The sequence below is a fragment of the Pituophis catenifer genome, unplaced genomic scaffold (genome assembly GCF_029215685.1).
Source record: "Pituophis catenifer annectens isolate HBS135680 unplaced genomic scaffold, rPitCat1.0.hap2 SCAF_2, whole genome shotgun sequence".
Taxonomy (NCBI): Eukaryota; Metazoa; Chordata; class Lepidosauria; order Squamata; family Colubridae; genus Pituophis; species Pituophis catenifer.
Genome location: NW_027256882.1, coordinates 54,715,664 through 54,737,803, shown reverse-complemented (window position 1 = coordinate 54,737,803; position 22,140 = coordinate 54,715,664). Strand labels below are relative to the sequence as shown.

At 35.6% G+C, this 22,140-nt stretch overlaps 2 protein-coding genes across 2 annotated transcripts in view; both read left to right on the top strand.

Moving 5' to 3' along the window:
* Positions 1-21,778, top strand: part of TMF1 (TATA element modulatory factor 1) — a 31,616-nt gene extending 9,838 nt beyond the window's left edge. The window contains exons 5-17 of the mRNA XM_070936854.1: positions 6,876-6,981; positions 7,161-7,303; positions 9,409-9,575; positions 10,457-10,613; positions 11,631-11,723; positions 13,190-13,346; positions 14,547-14,739; positions 15,137-15,206; positions 15,291-15,383; positions 16,208-16,327; positions 17,269-17,415; positions 18,296-18,421; positions 18,675-21,778. Coding sequence (XP_070792955.1) covers positions 6,876-6,981; positions 7,161-7,303; positions 9,409-9,575; positions 10,457-10,613; positions 11,631-11,723; positions 13,190-13,346; positions 14,547-14,739; positions 15,137-15,206; positions 15,291-15,383; positions 16,208-16,327; positions 17,269-17,415; positions 18,296-18,421; positions 18,675-18,818 — 1,716 coding nt within the window. The 3' untranslated portion in view covers positions 18,819-21,778. The remainder of the gene's footprint in view (positions 1-6,875; positions 6,982-7,160; positions 7,304-9,408; positions 9,576-10,456; positions 10,614-11,630; positions 11,724-13,189; positions 13,347-14,546; positions 14,740-15,136; positions 15,207-15,290; positions 15,384-16,207; positions 16,328-17,268; positions 17,416-18,295; positions 18,422-18,674) is intronic.
* Positions 1,103-5,236, top strand: LOC139313475 (uncharacterized). Its single transcript, XM_070939079.1, has 2 exons — positions 1,103-2,990; positions 5,151-5,236. Exons 1-2 carry the CDS (start codon positions 1,103-1,105, stop codon positions 5,234-5,236), a joined length of 1,974 nt encoding a protein of 657 aa, XP_070795180.1.
* Positions 21,779-22,140: the final 362 nt, after the last annotated feature.

Genomic DNA, 22,140 nt, shown 5'->3' with positions numbered 1-22,140 from the left:
ATATGTCAAAATATGCCAGATAGCATAAACAACCCATATAACAATTCCCCTCCCTGCAGATGGGATCAAAGACGACAACTGAGATTCCAAAGGCACACTAGAAAACTCAGCTCTTAATAGCTTTTTGAAAGCTCAGGAATGACTGTTCCAGTAAGAGAGGACTGTCACTGCGTTCTTGTATTTCCCAGCTGAGCTTCATATTTTTGGACTAATAGACTTACTGTAGTTTGCCAAGTTCCTTATCAGTATTTTTACTGCGCATGTCCTACATTCCATTCCTTCATTACTACTCTTTCCTTTGTTCTCTCTGCCAGGAATGGTCCGGCAGAGGAACGCTGCCAAGATGTAGCTAATTAGATAGATAGATGTTTTGTTACTTTTTACAAATAAAAGAGTTTTATTAGAGAATACTTCTTCGGGTTTTATTTCAGAATATTGCAATTTGGAGAAAGCCACCGTCCATCCTCTAATTAATGGTGAGATTATCCCAGAGCCAAAAATGGGATCGATCAAAACCCTGACACCTGGTAGCAGAGGATGGTTGAAATTATGGTTTTTTCCTTGCTTGTTATTTCTGATAAGACCGCCTAGGCCCGTGATGGCGAACCTATGGCACGGGTGCCACAGGTGGCACGGGGAACCATATTGGTGGGCACGCGAGTGTTGCCCAAGTTCAGCTCCAGTGTGCATGTGGGCACCAGCCAATTGAATTTCAGGCTTTCTGGTCCCACCGGAAGTCAGGAAACTGGCTGTTTCTGGCCTCTGGAAGGCCAGAAGGGGGGATGGGGAAGGCTGTTTTTGCCCTCCCCAGGCTCCTAGAAAGCCTCTGGAGCCTGGGGAGGGGGAAAAACGGGCCTACCGGGCCCACCAGGCCATCACGTGCCAAAAGCAGGGGGAAATATGGGGGTGGTTGTGTCACGAGCACATGTGTGAGAGGACAGGGCGCATTGAATTATGGATGTGGGCACACGCACCAGTGACCCCACCCCGCTCCCCCTACTTTTGGCACGCGACGGCAAAAAGATTAGCCATCACTGGCCTAGGCTAATTAGCTAGATGATTGATTTTTAGCTACTGAGGTACGCTAATTATTTTTGCTAAGATGCCGAAACAGAAGAAAAAGGGCAGAATGAAGCCCAAAGCTTTATCCTCTTCGGATGAAGAGCAGGAGATAGAAAGGCCCTCAAGATTCCAGCCCCTTGCTACAGCCACGCAACTTGAACAAGAAGGGGCCATGGATGAGGAAGATCAAAAAATGCTTTCGGAAACGCATCAAGGGAGAGATAACAGAACAGCTGCTTTTGAAGATAATGAATTGCGACTGAGGTCGGTAGCTTTTTCTTCTCAATTTGCATGCTATAAATCTATCCTCCCGGAGCCCTCAGATTATGATGTGCTTGGTGCTAGGCCAAGAAAGCTTTCACAAACTGCCGAGCATTCTTCCTCCCACATAGAGAGAGAAGTAATTTACTATCCTCCTCAAAGCCTTGAACTCACTCGGCGTGAGATGGCCATCAAATCCTATCGTGAGCACGTAAAATATTATGAAAATGAACTGTCTCGGTTTAAGAAGGATTTGTCTATGCTTGAGCAAGATAAGACAGAGCCTCGTGACTTAAGAATCTCTAAAAGCGCCATCTTGCTTTCTTCCTCAGAGCCAAAGACACACCCCCTGGTGGATTCTGTGTCAGGCCAATTAAAACAGAGAGCAATGCACACGTCACATAAAAGTCTCCCTGATCAAGTTACATGTAAACCTGCCACTCAGTCATTTCTTGTAACTGGGCTGCCCGAAGTTAAAGGTGCAGCACCATCTGCTGGCGAAAGTAATTTACTACAGGAAGCTGAAAGAGAACGGAGCTTAGATGAGCACTTTGAATTGTTGCAGCAGACGCTAGCAAACATGTCCTTCGCTCGTTCAAATGTTCAAGCTGAAATGCCACAAGTGTCTCCACAGACCCCATCTCCAACACCCCCTGGTGGTGCTGGTGTCTTTTTAGATGGAACACAACCACGCTCAATGCAGCAAAGGCAAACTCAAGCACAAATGGCAGCTGGAATACAGCAGATTCCAATGCAACAGCAGCCACAAATGCCTGCATATGTGCCTCAGCCACAAGTGCAAACAGGGCCAGCTCCTGGTCCACCTCCAATGGCACAACCAAGACCATTTTTAGGTCCACAACAGGCACAGCAAATACCACAGGCATTTCTGCCAGCACAGCCAGCATACCAAATGCATGCTCCTTACCAGGCATTTTCTATCTCTCCACTAACTGGTGAGTCAAAACTAAAAATGTCAGGACATAATTATAAAGCCTGGGTCAGTGAGATTACACTATTGCTTCTTAGAGAAGGCACTCACTGCATGATTTTTAATCCTCCTGCACAGCCATGGACTTTTGCAATAAGAGACTTAGAGATTAGAGCTCGCACAACATTATTGATGTCCATGGATACTGAAGTGCAGGTCACTTTTCCACCAAATACAACAGCCCGACAAATTTGGGCTCAATTGGAAAATTGCTACAGGCCTGTCTCAATTGAATCTTCATGTTTACTCATGTCTGAACTCCACGGTTCGAGATTGAAACCTGGTGAACAAATTGGAGGGCACTTGACCAAACTGAAAGGAATCAGAACAGAATTGAGAGAAAGAGGCCATAATATTGATGATATTCAAATGATCAGCATTATTATTAACTCTTTGAACTATGAATGGAAAGATGCCATTGCAAAGATTAACCAAGTCCCTATTGCTCAACGCACAGTGGACAATGTATGCAGACTTTTAATTGAAGAAGAAGCACTCATGCTAGCTACTCCACACTTGAGAGGACCACCCGCATCAAGAACTCCAGCTAGGCGCCCCTTCCGAGGAAGAGCCTACGCTCCAAGGATGCCAAGGTGCAACACCTGCAATCGTGTGGGACATGCCACCCGAGATTGTCCCCAACGAGTTCCAGCTCCTGTCTCATACCAGCCCAGAGGAACAGACTCCAGAGGCAGAGGCAGAGGTGGAAGACAAGGTCGTCATGGTCCCCGGCGTGATCCACAAGCTCCACTTGCCACATTGGCTTTAACCAATGATCCACAACCTCAACCAGAGTACGACAGACGACTCCTGTGGACTTTGGACAGTGGTGCAGCATTGCATGTTACCTACAGAAAGGAACTTTTCACAGAGATGCACGAGCCTGAACCTGAACTACGTGAACTTTATTCTTTTTCCAATCATCCTTGTCAGGTCAAAGGAAAAGGAACTGTTTATGTTGAAGAGCTCGATGCATTCATTCCTGATGTTTATTATATACCAACAGCAACCAGTAATTTGCTTAGTCAGAGTCGCTTGTCTAGAATGTTAAAGTTCCAGGTTCACCACCTTGAAAATGCAAGTTACATAGTTAAAGATGGAGATATTGTTGCTGAAACCATATTAATTGGTGGTGTTTATTACTTAAAGCCAAAGCCTAAACCGCAAACACAGGCAAGTATACAAACTCCAAAAAGGGAGAGCACAGGCCCAGAGAGAGATGCTGTTGCTATTCCAAAGGGTCCTAAAGCCAACAAAAATAGAATTGGTAAACAGGTTGCTCAGAGCAAGCCTGAGGTTCCTCATAAAACTGTTAATGTTGAGAATTCACTAACTGGTAAACCTTTGCATTCTAGGTGTATCTACAAATGGCATAGAAGATTGGGGCATGCCAGTTTCCGTGTTCTTAGGAAGATGCTGGAGTTCGCAAAAGGTTTGGATCTAAAGGGGTGTGAGGTGTTTTTGGATTGTGCTGTCTGCAAAAAGGCCAAATCTAAAGCAGCAGCCATTCCCAAACACGCTACACGCCTGTCAACACGCATTTTTGATTTGGTTCACACTGACATAGTTGGTGCTTTCCTGCCATCATTTGGTGGTAGAAAATATTTTCTAACAATTGTTGATAATTACTCTAGATATGGATATGTATACCCTATGAAAGAAAAATCTGAGACCTTTCAGATCTTTAAAGACTTTGCAGCCCTTGTTTCTACCCAACACCAAGTTCGCATCGCCAGAATCCAGAGTGATCGTGGTGCCGAATTCATGTCTCAGCGTTTCCAGGACTGGATGCGTAAGAATGGAATTCTTCATCAGACTTCGGCCCCTTACACACCGGCTCATAATGGGGTCGTAGAACGAAGACAAGGGGTCCTGCAAACCATGATGCGTTGTCTCCTAGAAGACGCCAACCTTGATATGATATACTGGGGTGAAGCTATAAAATATGCAAATTACATTGTAAACCGTACTTGGAGCAGTGTAATGAATCAGACTCCTTTCTTCATGTTGTATGGCTACAAGCCCGATCTTAAAAACATCCATATTTTTGGTTCATATGCTATGGTGAACATTCCCTTAGCTCAAAGAAGAAAAGGAAGTCCAGCAGCAAAGAGACTGAGATTTATGGGTATTGATGATAACTCAAAATGGAGCAAATTTATTGACTCTAAATATGTAATTGTGATTTTCCAATCTGCTAATTTTGAGGAAGATGTTGACTGGTCCAGGATTCATTCCAATGATCCTGGAGTTTATTTTCCTAGAGATGATACTGCTGATGCCACGCAGATTGATGATCAAGATTCTACTGGTTCTTCTCAACCCGATGTTCCGTCTTCGCAAGCCGTGGATGCTGACACTAGCGACAAAAGTGAGGACGAGGACGAAGTAGAAGAAGACTGGACAGTTGTTCCGAGACGTTCCAAGAGGGCCACAAAAGGAATCCCTCCACAATGATATTCTTGGCAACTGACAAAAGCACCCTTGCCTTTGATTTGCAATGTTACACTTCCACCTGATACGTTCACACAAATCAAACATCTTCCTGATTCAGAGCAAGACAAATGGTATGAAGCAATGCAAGCTGAAATGGACAGTCTAAAGAAACTCAAAGTGTTTACACCTGCAAAACCTCCAGCAAACAAAAGGGTCATTGGCACTCGATGGGTCTACAGAATCAAAAAGAAACCAAATGGTGAGTCACTGTACAAGGCCAGACTTGTAGCTCAGGGTTTCGCTTAACGTTATCCTGAGGACTACACAAATACCTATTCACCGACAGTTCGAACTGAGAGTGTAAAAATTGCTTTAGCAACTGCAACTATCCTTGGTTTAGAAGTTTTCCAGTTTGATGTTGACACGGCTTATCTACATGCAGAACTAGATCAAGAGATCTACGTGAAAAGCCCTCCAGGATTCTGACAGCAAGAAGGGGATACCTGGTTTCTAAACAAAAGTCTTTATGGTCTGAAATAGTCTGGTTTAATGTGGTATTTATGTCTTACTGACAAACTAAATTCAATGGGCTTTATTAAGTCTGAAACTGATGAGTGCGTGTTCACAAAAAGATCTAACAATGCATATGAGATAGTTCTTGTTTATGTTGATGATATTGTTTATATTGGTCCAAATAAACAAATGAGTGAGATTTTTGCCAAAGCTTTGCAGAGATACTTCACATTGAAATCATTGGGTCACATTAGCACTTATTTAGGTGTTCAGATTGAAAAAACACAGAAGCGGTTTAGTCTTTCACAAGAAGATAAAATTGAACAAATTTTGCATCATTGCAACATGAAGGATGCTAACGCAACAAAGACACCCATGCAAACAGATTTTCACAACTTGACACAAGAAGCAAGTCCTGAGTTCGAGGATCAAACACTTTATCGTTCAGTCATTGGGTCACTATTGTACATTAGTAGTTGGACCAGACCCGACATTGAACTTAGTGTTAATCTCTTATCTCGACACGTAGGTAAGGCAAAACAGTTTCATTGGACATGTATTAAGAAATTATTGAGATACCTAAAATACACTAAACACATGAAATTATTGTTAGAACCAACACATACTGATTATGCAGAATTATGTTGTTATGCAGATTCTGATTGGGCGAGTGATAAGAAATCACGTAAAAGTACTTCAGGTTATATGATGTTCTTAAATGGATGTCCTGTTTATTGGCAAGTGCGTAAACAGAATTTTGTTTCTTGTTCATCTACCGAAGCTGAATATGCTTGTGTTTCAGATGCATGTAATTCTCTAACTTGGTTTGATGCTTTGGTCACAGATATCTGGACACGTCCGATTCAACCAATCACCGTGATGAAAGACAATGAATCGGTGGTTTATATTTCTGAATCTCATTTCACAGGTTCTAGGTCCAGACACATTGACATCCGTTATCAAAACATAAAACATTTAGTGAAAAAAGGTTTTGTCAAAATGCAGTATGTATCTACACATGATCAAATTGCTGACATCCTCAACAAACCGCTCCCAGCAGCTCAACACGAGTATCTGCGTAAGAAGATGTGCCTTATTTGATGATGTACCTGATGTTTCGCTCAACTGGCAAAGAAGGGGATTGTCACTGCGTTCTTGTATTTCCCAGCTGAGCTTCATATTTTGGGACTAATAGACTTACTGTAGTTTGCCAAGTTCCTTATCAGTATTTTTACTGCGCATGTCCTACATTCCATTCCTTCATTACTACTCTTTCCTTTGTTCTCTCTGCCAGGAATGGTCCGGCAGAGGAACGCTGCCAAGATGTAGCTAATTAGATAGATAGATGTTTTGTTACTTTTTACAAATAAAAGAGTTTTATTAGAGAATACTTCTTCGGGTTTTATTTCAGAATATTGCAACTTGGAGAAAGCCATGGTCCATCCTCTAATTAATGGTGAGATTATCCCAGAGCCAAAAATGGGATCGATCAAAACCCTGACACAGACATTTACTGGGGAGGCCCTACTTCATGAGCCCTCAGATGACATTTTCTTTTTTCAAGTCATGTTTAATGTATACAAATAATATGGATGAACTGTCTTTATCTTAGGAAATAAAGGTTCTCAAAGAAGATCTAGCAACTAGATTGAACAGCAATGAAACAGCAGAATTACTAAAGGAGAAAGATGAACAAATTAAAGGATTACTAGAAGAAGGTGAGTATGAAGTATTATTTTAAAATGGAACTTAGTTAAAGCAAATTGTAATATTATTACTTGTAATAAATGTTTCAACTGCTTGGATAATTTGAGTGGTGCCCCGGAATGTAAAAAGTTATACTCCTCTATTAGATATGCATAAGATTTAATTAATTAGATCCAATATTTCTTTTCAGGAGAAAAACTTTCAAAACAGCAGTTACAAAATTCTAACATTATTAAGAAATTAAGAGCCAAGGAGAAAGAAAGAGAAAATACCAATACAAAGCAGAATAAGAAAATTAAGGAATTAGAAGAAGAGTTGCAACATCTGAAACAGGTTGGATTAATTTTTAGACTTTTAGACACCACCCATTCTTCCTGGGCTGATTATTTTATTTTTTGTAAAGCTTATCTCCTAATGCAGCTTCCAAAAGGAAATGTACTGAAATGCAATGTTGTTAATTTCAGAGCTATTATGGTACAGCTCCAGTTTATATCTCAAGCAGTATGACAGACAAAGAAGGGATTTTTCTATAGAAGACAATAGTCTTCTACAGCAGTTTCCAGACTTCCTGACACTGTGATTGTGTAAAATGATAATTGAATTTGTGCAACTCTCCTCTTGAATAATACTAGTAATTTTATTGAGGTTAAATTTGTCCAGGAAATTTATAGGCAAAATTAATAAAAGACTAACTTTCAACTTACTTTCTTGATTTAATTATTTTTAGTAGCTTTGTTGCCAGTGGATAGTTTTTATTACTACATAGGACATAGTCACACTTCACAAACTTCTAAGCATCCCTCCCTTTGTCTGTACAATCCTGATCTTTAAAAAAAACCAACCTTAATATTTTATTGTTTTACAACCTCCAATAAAATTGCTCCTGGTCCTCCTAGTTTGAAAGTACCCAGTTCATCAGGAGAAAGTAGATTTTGAGGCATATGGATCCTAGTTATGAGAAGAGCTAACTATATGAGGTATTTTGAATTAGACATTGAAGTAATGCTTTCACATATACTTTCATACATTTGAAAAGGCCTTCAAATTGAGCAGAGAATGAGGATATACTCAAATCCATATTGTTCCAGATCTCTAGATTTTGCAGTGGGAAACATTTAGTCTTTAGACTTATATCACCAACTTGTGGCTTCCCAAATTATGATTAGCTTATTATTTAAATTTTCTTTCAGCTGTAGCCAATAAAACATCAGGCACCTCCCTTCCCTGATACTATTGACTACATATGATAGGATAAGACAGGAAGTAGGGAAGTGAGACACAGAATTATAAGACTTGTTCTGGTGATGAGGAAAATGTAATATATTTGTCCCATTTGTTCTCTATCGGGGTAATTTCTTTGGAGGCACAAATGCAGAAGTGTACAGTATACTCTTAACGAGCTGTAAATACTGTTGACTGAGATTGCATGTAGTAACACTTATATTTACTGAGCTTTGGTGGAATAGCATTGGAAATGCAAAAATGATACTGCTATTCAGAGATTTATTTTGGGGGCATTGCCAAACTTGTATTTTTATAGCTGTTGCAAAAAAATAAATAAAGCCAGGTTCATAATACTAAATCTGAGCATTCATATGCATTATAAAGACGCTTCTCTTAAATGTACAGGGAAAAAGAACTATATATTTTATTGCTGCTTTTCTTGGGCTGTTGACATAAATCCAGCTAACATTGTTTGCTTCTTGTTGGGTTTGGTGTGACAGTTGCCTGCAAAAAGTAATTTTTTCTGCCTTCCATATTTTTCAATGGCAGATTTTTTATTTTACCTTTTCAATGTTTTATTTTAAATAATTTTGAAGGCAATATTTCTATATGTTGGGTGCAGACACATTCAACATGAGGTATGGTGTCTCTTACTTTTATGACTCTAGAGCAAAACAATTCCAATAGTGGTTTATTTCAGGCTTCGATTGTTCTCTTTTGCAGAACATTTGAAATAATTTGAATGCTTTTGCTCTGTCTGAATGCACGGTACTCAGGAAGTCACAATGAAAGTTTATTTTCAAAAATCAAAACAAAACATTTTTCTTTTTCATGAAAATGTCTAAATTTAACTGGGGTTAAATAAATTGATAAATCAATACATGCTTAACTGATTAAAACAATCTGGTTTGTTTTTACTTTTTTCTGACATACAAAATAAATAATTTTTTGGAAATACATGCACTTTTTAATTTGCTTTTAAAAGTGATGGAAGCACATCAGTTGCAGCAAAATTGTCTTCTGCTTTTGTCATACTTACAATATTTTATACAATTAATATCTGGCTGTTTTGTTTTCACTGCTTACTTTTCTAACTATGTTTTTGCATTAAACAAAAAAAGTATTCTGAAAGTCATTTCATGTCTAAAGTAATTTCAATTGTTTCATAGATTAAAAACTATAAATTAGATGGTTATAGCTTTTTTTAATTGCAGGTGTTGGATGGCAAAGAAGAAATTGAAAAACAACATAGAGAGAACATCAAGCAGCTAAATAGCGTTGTTGAATGCCAAGTGAAGGATCTTACACGACTTCAAGTAGATCTTGAAGATCTTGAAGAAAAAAACAGAAGTTCACAGGCAGCTCTTGATAATGCATACAAGTAAGTCTGTTATCAGAATCAGGGCCAGGAATGCTTTCCCTTTATAGCACTTAAATATTTTGTTTGTGCAATATGTGTGCTATTTCATTTTAAAATATCAAACAATATGGTAGGAGTCAGAGAAAGCTGCTCTCATAGAGGATATATCCAACATGATGCATTGATTCTGACCTGCCAGCCTCCAAAAAGGACCTTGAAAAGCTGTCTCCTCCCCCTACTGTATCTCTCCCCTGTCCCTGGGCCAGGATGACATATGTGCCCATATTTTTTTTTTGGATTTTTTTTTTATTTTTAAACAAAACTTAAAACATAAAACAATTATCATCCATTACAATTACAGAAAGTGTATTGATATGTGCCCATTTTAAGCTGTCGTTTTTAATACTCTGCAGCCAATATACTCAAATTTTGTGATATTTCAATGTTTTATTACTCTATTAATTATAATGGCATGGGGATAGCCATATAAATTGAAATAATAAATAATACATTAATGAAATATAATATTTTATCAATTGTTAAGTTATGAGCTTCTACATGCTCGGCAGAATTTTCCTCGTTTCTTCTTCCTATAGCCCCCAAACCCATTTTGATTGTTTGATTATTGCTCTTGGTTGCTGTTTTATATTTTGTGTATATAATACACAAAATATAATCTGTTTGTTTTATGTTCTTTTGGATTTATTTTTCTGCTTTATTGTTTGTTTTTGTATATTATGTTGCCCAAAGCCACTAAGCCACTGAGTTGGGTAACTTTATAAATCTGTCTAAACTAAAATGAACCTGTCTCAGATATTACTTCTAATCCTAGACCACATTTGGAAGATACCAAGATACAAATATTCAGAAAATAATCCATGGGAACATTTTTTTTCCCCCAGAGAACTTGCAGATCTTCATAAAACTAATGCTGCAAAAGACTGTGAAGTGCAAGAAGCAGCATTAAGTCACGAAATTAAAGTTAAGGAGGAGCTGGGTTTAATTCTGGAAAAGGCCCAGGAGGAGGCTCATCAACAACAAGAAGCTTTAGCAATTCAGGTAAGTGTTCAATTAAACGTTGAATAAGTCTTGCAGGTGGTATTACAATACTGTATTTTGCAATGTATTTTGCAGGGCTTAGATTTAACATCAAAGAATGCATCTTGAAATATCTTATGTCAGATAGCTAGTTAGTTGTCATCAAGCCATGTTTAAGTCTTTTGTATACACATACAAATGCTCACCATCAATAACCTGCATTTCTTCCCAAAACAGTATTGAATTTAATACATTTCTTTATCCGTTGTTTTCTTTAGCATTACTTCTCTCAACTTTGCCAGACATAATATTGTTTCTACTCATTATATGTCCAAAATTTGTAAATTTCTGCTTTCTGATAATTTCCTCAAGGAAATGGAAGCAATGGTCTTTGTTTTGATCCAGAAGTGATTGGATGGTCCATCTTACCATCCATGGTATTTTGATTGCTATTTCCAAATTAATACTTTGAAGATTTTACTTGCTCTTTCTCTGAATCTGGCTTTTGCAATTATATTACATACAGTATCATTGCTTTTACTATTCTGATATTCATTGTTCTTAAATTGATGTTATCCTTAATGGTCTTGTTTTTCTAAAAATATTTATAATTATGAATAGATAAATTATTAAGACTATTATGTCAGAAACCACTAAACTGATGAGACATTTTAAGTAAAATATGTGGGAAAGTTTATATATTTCTAATGGATTACTACCTTTGAATGTTAGAAGGATTTGTTTGTTCGTTTGTTTGTTTATTAAATTTCTATGCTGCCCATCTCACTGTTGCATCAGTTCTGCAGCAACATTTGTTGTGCAGAATTCAATTAAAGCATTGTTCTTGTACCTCAAATTGTTTGCTGGTGATCCATACTATGCCTAAAAAATGTTAATTTGTTAAGCAGAATAATTGTTCCAAACAATTATTTCCTAAATCTAGCAACCTGAATATATTGTATGATACTAGTAGATTAAAATGTGCTAGGTTTGCATTTTTAGTGTGTGGTCCATTGTGTCTTTATTTCTGTTGTATAGGTAGCAGACTTGAGAATTGCATTGCAGCGGGCAGAACAACAAGCAGCTAGAAAGGAGGATTATTTACGCCAGGAAATTAGTGACCTTCAGCAGGTACCATAGCAAGTTTTTTTGAATTGATATAGTGTCTTTACTTCTTCTGTAATGTTATAAAGCTACATTGACAGTTCTGATTTTCTTTCAGTGAGCAGAAGTAGAAATAGAAGACAGAAGGGGAGAAAATAATAGATTCTTTGGTTGTACTAGAACAATATATTTGTTATTTCGTTCTACACCCAACTAGCCTAGGAAAAAGATGGGATAAAAATCAGTGGTGCCTATTTAAATCACTTAAGATTTGCAGATGATATTCTCTTCTCATAAGACCCAGAAGAGATACAAAGACACATACAAGAACTTCACAAAGCAGGAGAACCATTTGGCTTAAAAATAAACCTGAAAAAGAGCCAGGTTACGTTTAATAGAATTAACATTTTTTAATAACAATAAAGGGAATAAAGGAACAAAGTACAATAAAGGAATAAAGTACAATAAAGGAAATTGAAAGGCGTGTTAAATGTGGTTTGGCAGGCATTTGGCAAGATAAGCATAATTTTCAAGATCAGCCTCCCCCTATGTCTGAAGGGAAGTTTTTGAACAGTGTGTGCTACCTGCTCTAACATATATATGCCAGTGAAACATGGACACTAACCTCACAATTGATACAAAAGCTAGGAATGGCGCAAAGAGCCATGAAAAGATATATGCTCGGCATTACAAGATAGAAAGACCTGTACATGGATTAGAGAACAAACAAAAGTATATGATATCATTAAGAGAGTAAAAGAATTGAAATGGAAATGGACTGGTCACATAGCAAGAAGAACTGATGGCAGGTGGACCAAGACAGTCATAGAATGGATCCCACTGGATCAAAAGCATCCACAAAAGAGACCTAAAACAAGATGGATCGATGACATCAGCAAGAATTGCAGGCCTAATTGGCAAAAGAAAACTCAGGACTGTATCAGTCAGAAACATGTGGAAGAGGCCTCCATCCTGTAGTGGATAGACAATGGCTAAAATGATGACGATGACACCGTGTATTCCAAACATTTTAAAACTTTTTTTAAAAAAAATTTTTCAAACATGAAATAACTGTCTCAACTTTATTAGATGTGTTTTTAATCTGGAGTGCATTTATTTGCAGCTCAAACCACTTTTAATAAGATCAGAACAATCCAGACAAGATCAGCATGACCAGTTTCCCAATTAAAACAGTTACTCCAAGCTCAGGTGGTTCCAATTCAAAATGCTAGGCACACTTCTGTCAGGTACTTGAATTCAGCTTAGCATTCATGTATGAAATATTAACAAAATTGTTCAGTAGCAGAATTTATCCTCCTTAGCAGTGTTAATTGTGTTAGAAAGAACAGTGCACTGCATGTAAACACTAATTAACATTCTTTGGGTTGTGTTTCCTGTAAGGAATTTGACCATATATAATGGCTCTGGCAAAATTTCATGTTACTCATGGTTTTCTTGAACACAAGTGATACTTATCCCGCTTAAAATTTCAGAGACTTCAAGAAGCTGAGACTCGCAACCAAGAGCTCAGTCAAAGTGTTACATCTGCAACTAGGCCTATGCTCCGGCAGATAGAAAACTTGCAAGCTACTCTGGGAGCACAGACCTTGTCGTGGGAAAAACTAGAGAAAAATCTTTCTGAGAGACTTGGTAAGGAAAAAAAATTGTCACTCTCTTAGACTGAATGTGTCAGAAACCTTTTATGCAGAGCACTTTAGTTGATTGTGGATATGCACATATTCCTGGAAGAATTAAATATATATCTGGCTCTGGAATTTCTGTTAGCAGCATTAGACTGGCTGTGATATGATGAACTAATTCATGTCCAGAAAATGAATGGTATATAGATCTCCTAAAATTGGCTCTTTGGCTGTAGTCATGTTAGTAGAATTAATGAACTTTAATTTTGGTTCATTTTGGCCTTAAATCTCACTTGGCCATATCAATCTGTTTTTCCAAGATTAAAAACAGCTTGGCTTTGTTTGCAGGCCAGTTCTGAATTTGTATCTGTTGTTAGTTTAGTGTGGAAACATTTCTTCCATCCCCCACCATACCTGGTATGCTGCCCTCCAGGTAGCTATAGTCTTTTATTCCGTTTTTCATCTCTTCAGAGAATTTTTTGTAATTCTTTTCAATCCACAATAGTTCTTAGTAGCAGAAAAGCTCTTGTCATTTGTTTAAAAACTAGTTAGTAAAATTAGAAAACAGTTGTGAGAGAGAATGGATATGGGGTGGGGAGTTATGGCAGGTAAACTTCTTATCTTTTGTTCACAAGGTTGTTTCATTCCCCATTCCCACTCTTTACAGTAGGAAAGCAGCCTATACAAATATGGAGATCACCCTCAAAATGTCATTTCCGATTTCTTGCTTGTGTAGCACATCCGAAGGCCAAACTAGATGAGCGTGGAAATTTAATGTATCTTGTTTTTCCTCTTAAAAATAATAAATGTATAGTGAGGTAGTTATTGAGTATAGAAGGCAAATAAAGGAAAAGTTCATGTTTGTCATCTTATGCTTATATCTTGAAGAAATTTCTCTGCGTACCTGCTATTATCCTAGTGACATACTTTCTCCCATGAAAGTAGAGCTTTGGGGGTTGGGGAGAAGGGGTCATTAGAATTGACACATAGAGAAGAATTAAGCTCTCCTCACAGTGCAGGGTAAGCCCATGCCTGGCAACAATTTTCAAATAACTATATCAGATTTAATGTATTAGATTGACTAGTTTGACTGATGACTACTTGGGCTTCCCTGACAACATTTTTCATGAAAAGTTGTGCTTTTTAAAATACCAGATTGTAAACTCGTAAGAATTCATAGTGCACCATATTTTCATTCTTGCCGCTCAAGGTGAATCTCAAGCTGCCTTAGCAGCACAAACTGAAAGAGAACGTGCTGCTACAGAAGAACTTCTTTCCAACAAGATCCAACTTTCTTCCACTGAATCACAAAATAGTCTCCTGAGACAAGAAAACAGTCGCCTTCAAGCTCAACTTGAAGCAGAAAAATCCAGGCTAAAGAAAGTAGAAAATGAAAACAATAGGTAAAATTTTATAATCTCTCAATTCCTGTAAAAACTGCATGCACACAGTTCAATGAATAAAGTTGGGATGCGATGGAGGTGTAATTTAAAAAAATATTTTGAAAGCAATTGCTGTAATGCTAATGCATATGATGAATTAGGATCTTAACCACTGATACATTTGTGAATAGGTGCTATTATCACAACATGCACCACTCCGTGGCAACCAAATCCAACTGTAGTGTTGATAAACACAGATGGTGATCATATCATATAGCCAAACTGATCGAGTGTAGATTTTATAGTCATTTTATATTCATGTAAATTATAAGTGTAATAATTTAGTAAACAGTTGCACATTTAATACCAGTTCAGGATATGTGTAATACCTTTTTTCTATAATTTCCTTTTCACAAAGGTATGAAGTTGAGCTAGAAAATCTTAAAGAAGAATATGTAAAAGTTGTTGAAGGGGCAAAGAAAGAAAAGGTTTGTTTAACTAACAATTCTTTGTATAATGTTGCTTCACCAGGAAAAAGAATCAGTTAATAAATATTATTTTGCTTTCCTCAGATATTGTTATCTACTCAGTTAGAAATGGAAAAAATGAAAGTTGAACAAGAAAAAAAGAAAACAATATTTGTCCAAGAATCTGCAAGAGAAAAGGTACTTGATCTTGTCTGTCCAATAATTCTGGATGTGAGAAACTTAAACAAATGTTGGAAGATGGGAGATAATTTTGATTTTTAGTACTTTAGTTTTGGTTTATATCTTGAAAGTATCATCTTTTCTAGTCAGCATCAATATAGGTTTTGCATTATATATTATATGCTTTGGGTAACCCAGGATCTTTCTAATGCATGGCCTACTATTTCCTGTTTCATTGTGTTTCCTCTACTGATTTTGTTTTTCTCTTGGTTGTATTAAGAAATCCTCTCTTATTCTGTTGGAATATTAACTGGACATAATTTGAGATGTTTATTTCATTGTATTAAATAAATTACAGCTGACACAAAACAGTAATGATTTAGTGAAGCATCAGGTACTAATAGAAAATTGAATACTCATTCTGCTGCCTGAGCAGAATGAATAGCAGCTTCTACATATAATTTAAAATGAAAGGGATAAATCTAAAGCCCTGGTTGCAAAGTGATTAGAATGCACTATTGCAGGCTAAACTCTGTGTATAGCCTGAAGTTCGATCCTGATGAGGCTCAAAATTGACTCATCCTTCCATCCTTCCAACATCAGTAAAATAAGGACCCAGATTCTTGTAGGCAATATGCTGACACTATAAACTGCCCAAAGAATGGTCTAAAGCATTATGAAGCAGTATACAAGTCTAAGTGCTATTGCTATTAAACTGTTTGAAAATAGGACAATTCTACTTGTAACAGAAGAAATTGCATTTTCTATGTCTGCGCTATTGGAATTTATTATCTCTCCAAAATGCTATTTTGCATGGTTTTCTTGTTTCTTTTTCCTCCCAGGAGCGTAAATTATACATTTCATCAACAATGGAAACTGTGTCCAGCACCCCAACACTCTCACGCTCAAGTTCCATAAGTGGAGTTGATATGGCAGGACTCCAAACATCCTTCATATGTCAGGTATTGCTCTTTATACATTTCAACCCTTTTTTGATGTTTGTGCATGTTTCTGGAGCATTATGTTTAAAGCATTTTATTAGCATTTTTGTTGAATCCACTAAAAGTTTCTTTGCTCAGATGAGGGCATATTTTCAGTAGAAATAGAAACGGTAAAGGCTGCAGAGCAAAATATGGGGCATAAATAAAATTAGATTTTTGTCTTAATCCACTTTTGGTGAATTCAGATTAAAGAGCCTTGATAGTACAGTGGTCTAAGCACCCTGTTATTAACACAGCTGCCTGCAATTACTGCTGGTTCGAATCTCTCCAAGGCTCAAGGTTGACTCAGCCTTCCATCCTTTCTAAGGTAGGTGAAATGAGGACCCAGTTTGTGGGGGCAATAAGCTGACTTTGTATAAAATATACAAAAGAATGAAGGCTATTGCTTAACGCATTGTAAGCCGCCCTGAGTCTCCAGAGAAGAGCGGCATATAAATCAAATTAAAATAAATAAATAAAATTTTTTAAAAAGTTTATATTTCATGTGTAAGATCAGATAATAAAACGATTTTGCAGTAAACTTTCTCGAACATTAATTAATAACAGTAATCATTTTGCTACTATTATTTCCAAGGCATCTTTTAATCTCTTAAAAGTTACATTCATCTGTCATATGTAATCTCTTTCCAAACAATTACATCTTTACAAGAAATGAAAAATACATTAGGCTGTAAAAATAGTGACTAGCTAGAGGTCATTTAATGCCTGTCATGGCTATGCAGGGATTTCTGTCTGCTTGGTCTATCCACGTTGCCATACCGTGACGTTTTATTAGCTTTCTTTTCAGAGTTTTTTTTTTTTTTTTAAATCAACATTATTATGGTACAAAATCATAAATAATTTGGCTCCAGTCTAACTTGTATTTGCTCAGTATTTAATTTCATGGTTATTTCGCATTGCAGGATGACCAGTATGACCATTCCTTTGGTTCAGTGTCTGCAAGTGGGACCAATCTGTATGACGTAATGAGAATGGGAGCAGGTTCAAGTATTATAGAAAATCTTCAGTCACAATTAAAATTACGGGATGGAGAGGTTTCTCATCTCCAGGTAAACAGAGAATCATGTATCAATTCTTTAGATAGCGTGTGATCAAGATTAATAACATGCCAGTCAGAGTAATTAACTAATGTAGATCCAACTGTAGTTGGATTAATATAGTAGGACGATCATATGTTTTACCATGTTTCCCCGAAAATAAAACCCTGTCTTATATTTTTTTGAATCCTGAAATAAGTGCTTGGTCTTATTTTCGGGGAGGTCTTATTATTTTGGGGTGCGTGGAGAAACCAGAGGAAATGCCGAGGACCGGCTGCGCATGCGTTTAAATATTTTTGGGGAGGGCTTATTTTCAAGGGGGGGCTTATTTTAGCACATGTACTCAAAAGCCCGATTGGGCTTATTATCAGGGAATGTCTTATTTTCGGGGAAACAGGGTAGATTGTTTCTGTTGTTGCAAGCCAAAAATAAGAAAATAGTAATTGAAATAACAATTACTCCTAATAATTATTTGCGAAGAATCATAGCTGAGAGAGATCTTTAGGGAGGAAGAATGATTGCATAGATAGAAGACTTTTCTAAATGTTGATTTCATGAGCTTGCATCTCCTTAAGTCAAATCTGAGGGTTTTTTTGTGTGCTAGTAAAGTATTTTCATTTATTCGTTTTACTTTATCCTGTGTACATCAAGTTAGAAAATATAGAAGTCTGCAGTCTTTCCCAAGTTCACAATGACTATTCAGACTTACATTATAAATGAATGAATTGGTTTTAAGATGTGTTCTTTATTTGTATTAGGCTCTTACTTTGCATACATTACTATTAATATAAAACATAGGTTTGCACTAGAAACACTTAAACTAATAAAAAGCAAATTAAATTAAAAATTTAGTGAATGGGTTTTGAAATCTTATTGTCAAATATTATTTTAGTTGGAAATTGGAAACCTTGAAAGAACTCGATCAGTAATGGCTGAAGAGCTGGTGAAATTAACAAATCAAAATGATGACTTAGAAGAAAAAATTAAGGAGATTCCAAAGTTACGTGCACAATTAAGGGTAGGTTTCTGTCAATTTATTTCAGAATAAACTTAAAGGAGACTTACTAATGTAAAACCATGCAGTGAACAACAGCAGCAGACATTTAGCAACTACTATTATTTTTACAATAAAATAATAAGTGGATAGTAACAAGTGTTGTTTTGACTGCATAAAAAGTATTATATCTTATATTAAACAAAAAAGGAATGACAGAAAAAAGTAAGAATCTTTGTGGGGACAATTTTATAATTACTGGACAATATTGTTCCAGGATTTGGATCAGAGATACAATACCATTCTGCAGATGTATGGAGAGAAAGCAGAAGAAGCGGAAGAATTGAGATTGGACCTTGAGGATGTAAAAAATATGTACAAGACTCAGATTGATGAACTTCTGAAGCAAAGGCATAGTTAATTATTGTTCAGGTTTTGATCTGAAAACAACGTTGCATTAAACTGTAGAGCTGTTTCTGTAAATGTAGTTAATTTGTAAAAAAATGTACTATAAAGTGATTATAATGTTGAGTTGATGTGATGGCAGGAATCATTGTGCTTTTATGATGACCGGCTGTCAGCCATTAAATTATTTGTTAATATTTAAAAATTTTTATCTCCAGCTTACTCTCTTGTCTCTCATAGTATACACATTTACTTGTACAGTAATAACTTTAATTGTGAAAACATATGATTGAATTTCTCACATGGATGGTGTTGTACTATGTCCTTATGCCAGTAAAAGGGATACTGCTGGCAATTTGGATTCTCTTACCTCTGCAATGCTTGCACTGCTGAGAGGTTGGGAATCTCTGGGTAGGAAAAATACAAAAATTGGAAAAAGAAGAAAGCAAGGAAATGTTCTATTGTGCAAAATATATTAATATGGCATTGATTTTCAAAAAATATATCTGAAAATTTGCACTGATATGAATTTACTTCTTCATACTTATCTATTCCTATCGAAATGGATATTTAAAGGAAAATACTGTGGGTATTTGAACTATATTAATAGCAATGACTTGATTTGCTATAGGCAATAAAAGAGGTGGGATGTCTTTGTACCCTTGGTATCCTGCTCATGTGATTTACTATACTGCCTCTTTAAAGCAAACAACACAGAGCAACTTACATTTTAAAAGCAACCAGATACCCTCTACTTGATACAATTTGGTATATTTTTAAATGTTTTGTTGTGTTTCAGCATAATATAGAGAAACAGATAGCCTAACATTTATTAGTTTAAAGAATTGTGAAAGGCAATGCAGGGATATGTTTGTAAGAAAGTTCACACTCAAATAGTTCTTTATGCGTCATGGCCTAATTCAGTGTGTGTCAGTGCACTAATATTTCAAAAGCGAGTAAACCTGTTCCAAATGTTTCAAATGAGATGCAATGGCTTGAAAACTAATCTTTAAGAAAATATTTGTCAGAATATAAATGAGTAATAGTATTGTACTTTAAATTGTCTTTCTAACTCTTTAAGTGAAGCAGAAGAATCACCAATATCAGATTCTTTATATTCATATAGTTTTCAGAATATTACTGTTGTCATCTTATTGTGGTTCATTGTTTTTACATGGTTATAAGGAACTTTTTTAGAAAATTAATTTTATTCAACTGAGATATTTGACTTGATAAATCTTTTAAGGTTTTAAAAATATATTCCTAAAAAGTGAAAAATTATTTAATATGTTTACCAAAATTTTACCTGCTGGCAAACAGATAAAGATCACTTTCTGAAAATATGGAGAGGTAACTTACTTCTTAGCTGGTTAACAGAGAATTATCTTATGTTAGTAAGATTTGCTTTCCCTAGGGTAACTCTCCACAAAGGTTTCACTTAGCTTAAAGTAGAAACTTGGTAACTAACTTATATGAGTCATACTTGGAAGAAACATATAATAATAACCTCCTGCAACTAAATTGTTTCTGAATAGTTGAAGAAAGTGTTGTATTACGGGCTCCTGCTACACTGAGGAAAATAATTTTTTATACTATATGTAAAAAGCTGTAGCACAGATATTGAGGATTCTCCATCTGTTAGTTGCTATATTTAGGGTTTTTAAATTTAGGAATTATTTAGTTAAGGAATCACCCATCTATATTTTGAAATGTTTCATTTTCAGGAAGTAAATTAAATTATTCAAGAAAACGTGAAATGTTTATATTTTATAGTATGCATACATTTTCCTGACTATATTGAACTGCAGTACACTCTAATGATAAAATCTACTGACTCAAAAATAACTTGTGTTAGCAATTCAGTAATTCTGAAATAAAAATGAGCAATGGTTGCTGACAATGTAATTTTCCTTTATAATATGTGACTAGTCACCAAAATAGTACATTAATAAATACAAAATAACATGATTATTGGATCTAAAATTCAATCTATGACTTTTTATAAAAAGATATACATATTATTTAATTTTAAATTACTTCTATATTTTATTTGAATTACATTAATTTAGAATAAATATTCTTCACTTTTGAGAAGAGGAATACAATCTGTTATTGGGACATCTCTGTTTGCCTTAAGAACAAAATCCTTAAAAGGTTTTTAATCCAACCCTTGAATAAATTGTCCTTTTAGATAATTATTATCACATGTGGCCAATTCATAACCATTGGTTAAACATAGATCTAAAATACAGGCAATCTGCAATGTAATTTTGGCAGTTTGACATCTTATTTCCTTTATATTTCTTCAATTTACTAATTTCAATCAAGAAATGTCATGTCTATGAAATTTAACCTACCTTTACATTTTAAAATAATTAAAAATTTAAAAATATATGTTTCAGACTGTTTATATTTTATTCTGAAAATAGTTTGATCACTTTTAATGTGTTCTTCCTCTATAAATCTGTTCCACAGTTTTTGCATGTCTGTAGACACATGACTGTTTTGATATGTACAAGGACATGAATATATTCATTTTATAGTCTGAAAAATGGTTATCTTCATAATGTTAACATAAAAAGTGATTGCAAGAAGCAAGAGTTCATAACAGATTGTAAATACTGTTACTTTTATTATTTTTCTACTATAGAAATAAAGTTGCACATTTGATTGCAAAGGACAGAGAATAAGATTTGAGAAACAAATTACTAAGAAATATATAGTTTAGAATATATAGTAAAATACTTCTGCCAATAGGCACTTTGGGCATCTCAGTGCATTTGAGTGGGACAAATAATCAGGCCAGGCCCTTCTTAATATCCAGTGGGAATATTAGTTTGGCTTTTAATAAAAAATATAATGAATTATAGCAGTATATTTTAGTTGCTTAAATCTTCATTGTATCTGTATTAACATGATTTATGTTTTAGCTGTCTAAGAAAATCTTAACATTTTATAAAGTAAATTAGTTTTAAATAAGGTATATACATTAATATGGTACAGTACTATAAAACACTGTTAACATTGTGTAAATAGTATGTTTAAATTTTGGTTGGTCTGAGTAAAATATTTGAAATAATGTTTTTTGTTTTCTTAAAAATAATGTATTCTAGTGGCTGTTAATAGTTTGCAAGCAAATAATCAGTGATTAAATAGGTTCTCAATGCATGGGTTGGGTTTTATGGGTACATACGGTGATACAAAATTATCACAATTCTCTTAAGGTAAGCAAAAAGTATTAATAATAAGCCAAAGAAATTAAAGACAAAACACAACAAAATGAAATATAGTTAAAGCTAGTTTGTAACATTATTTATTACACTTCCCAGTGTTCATAC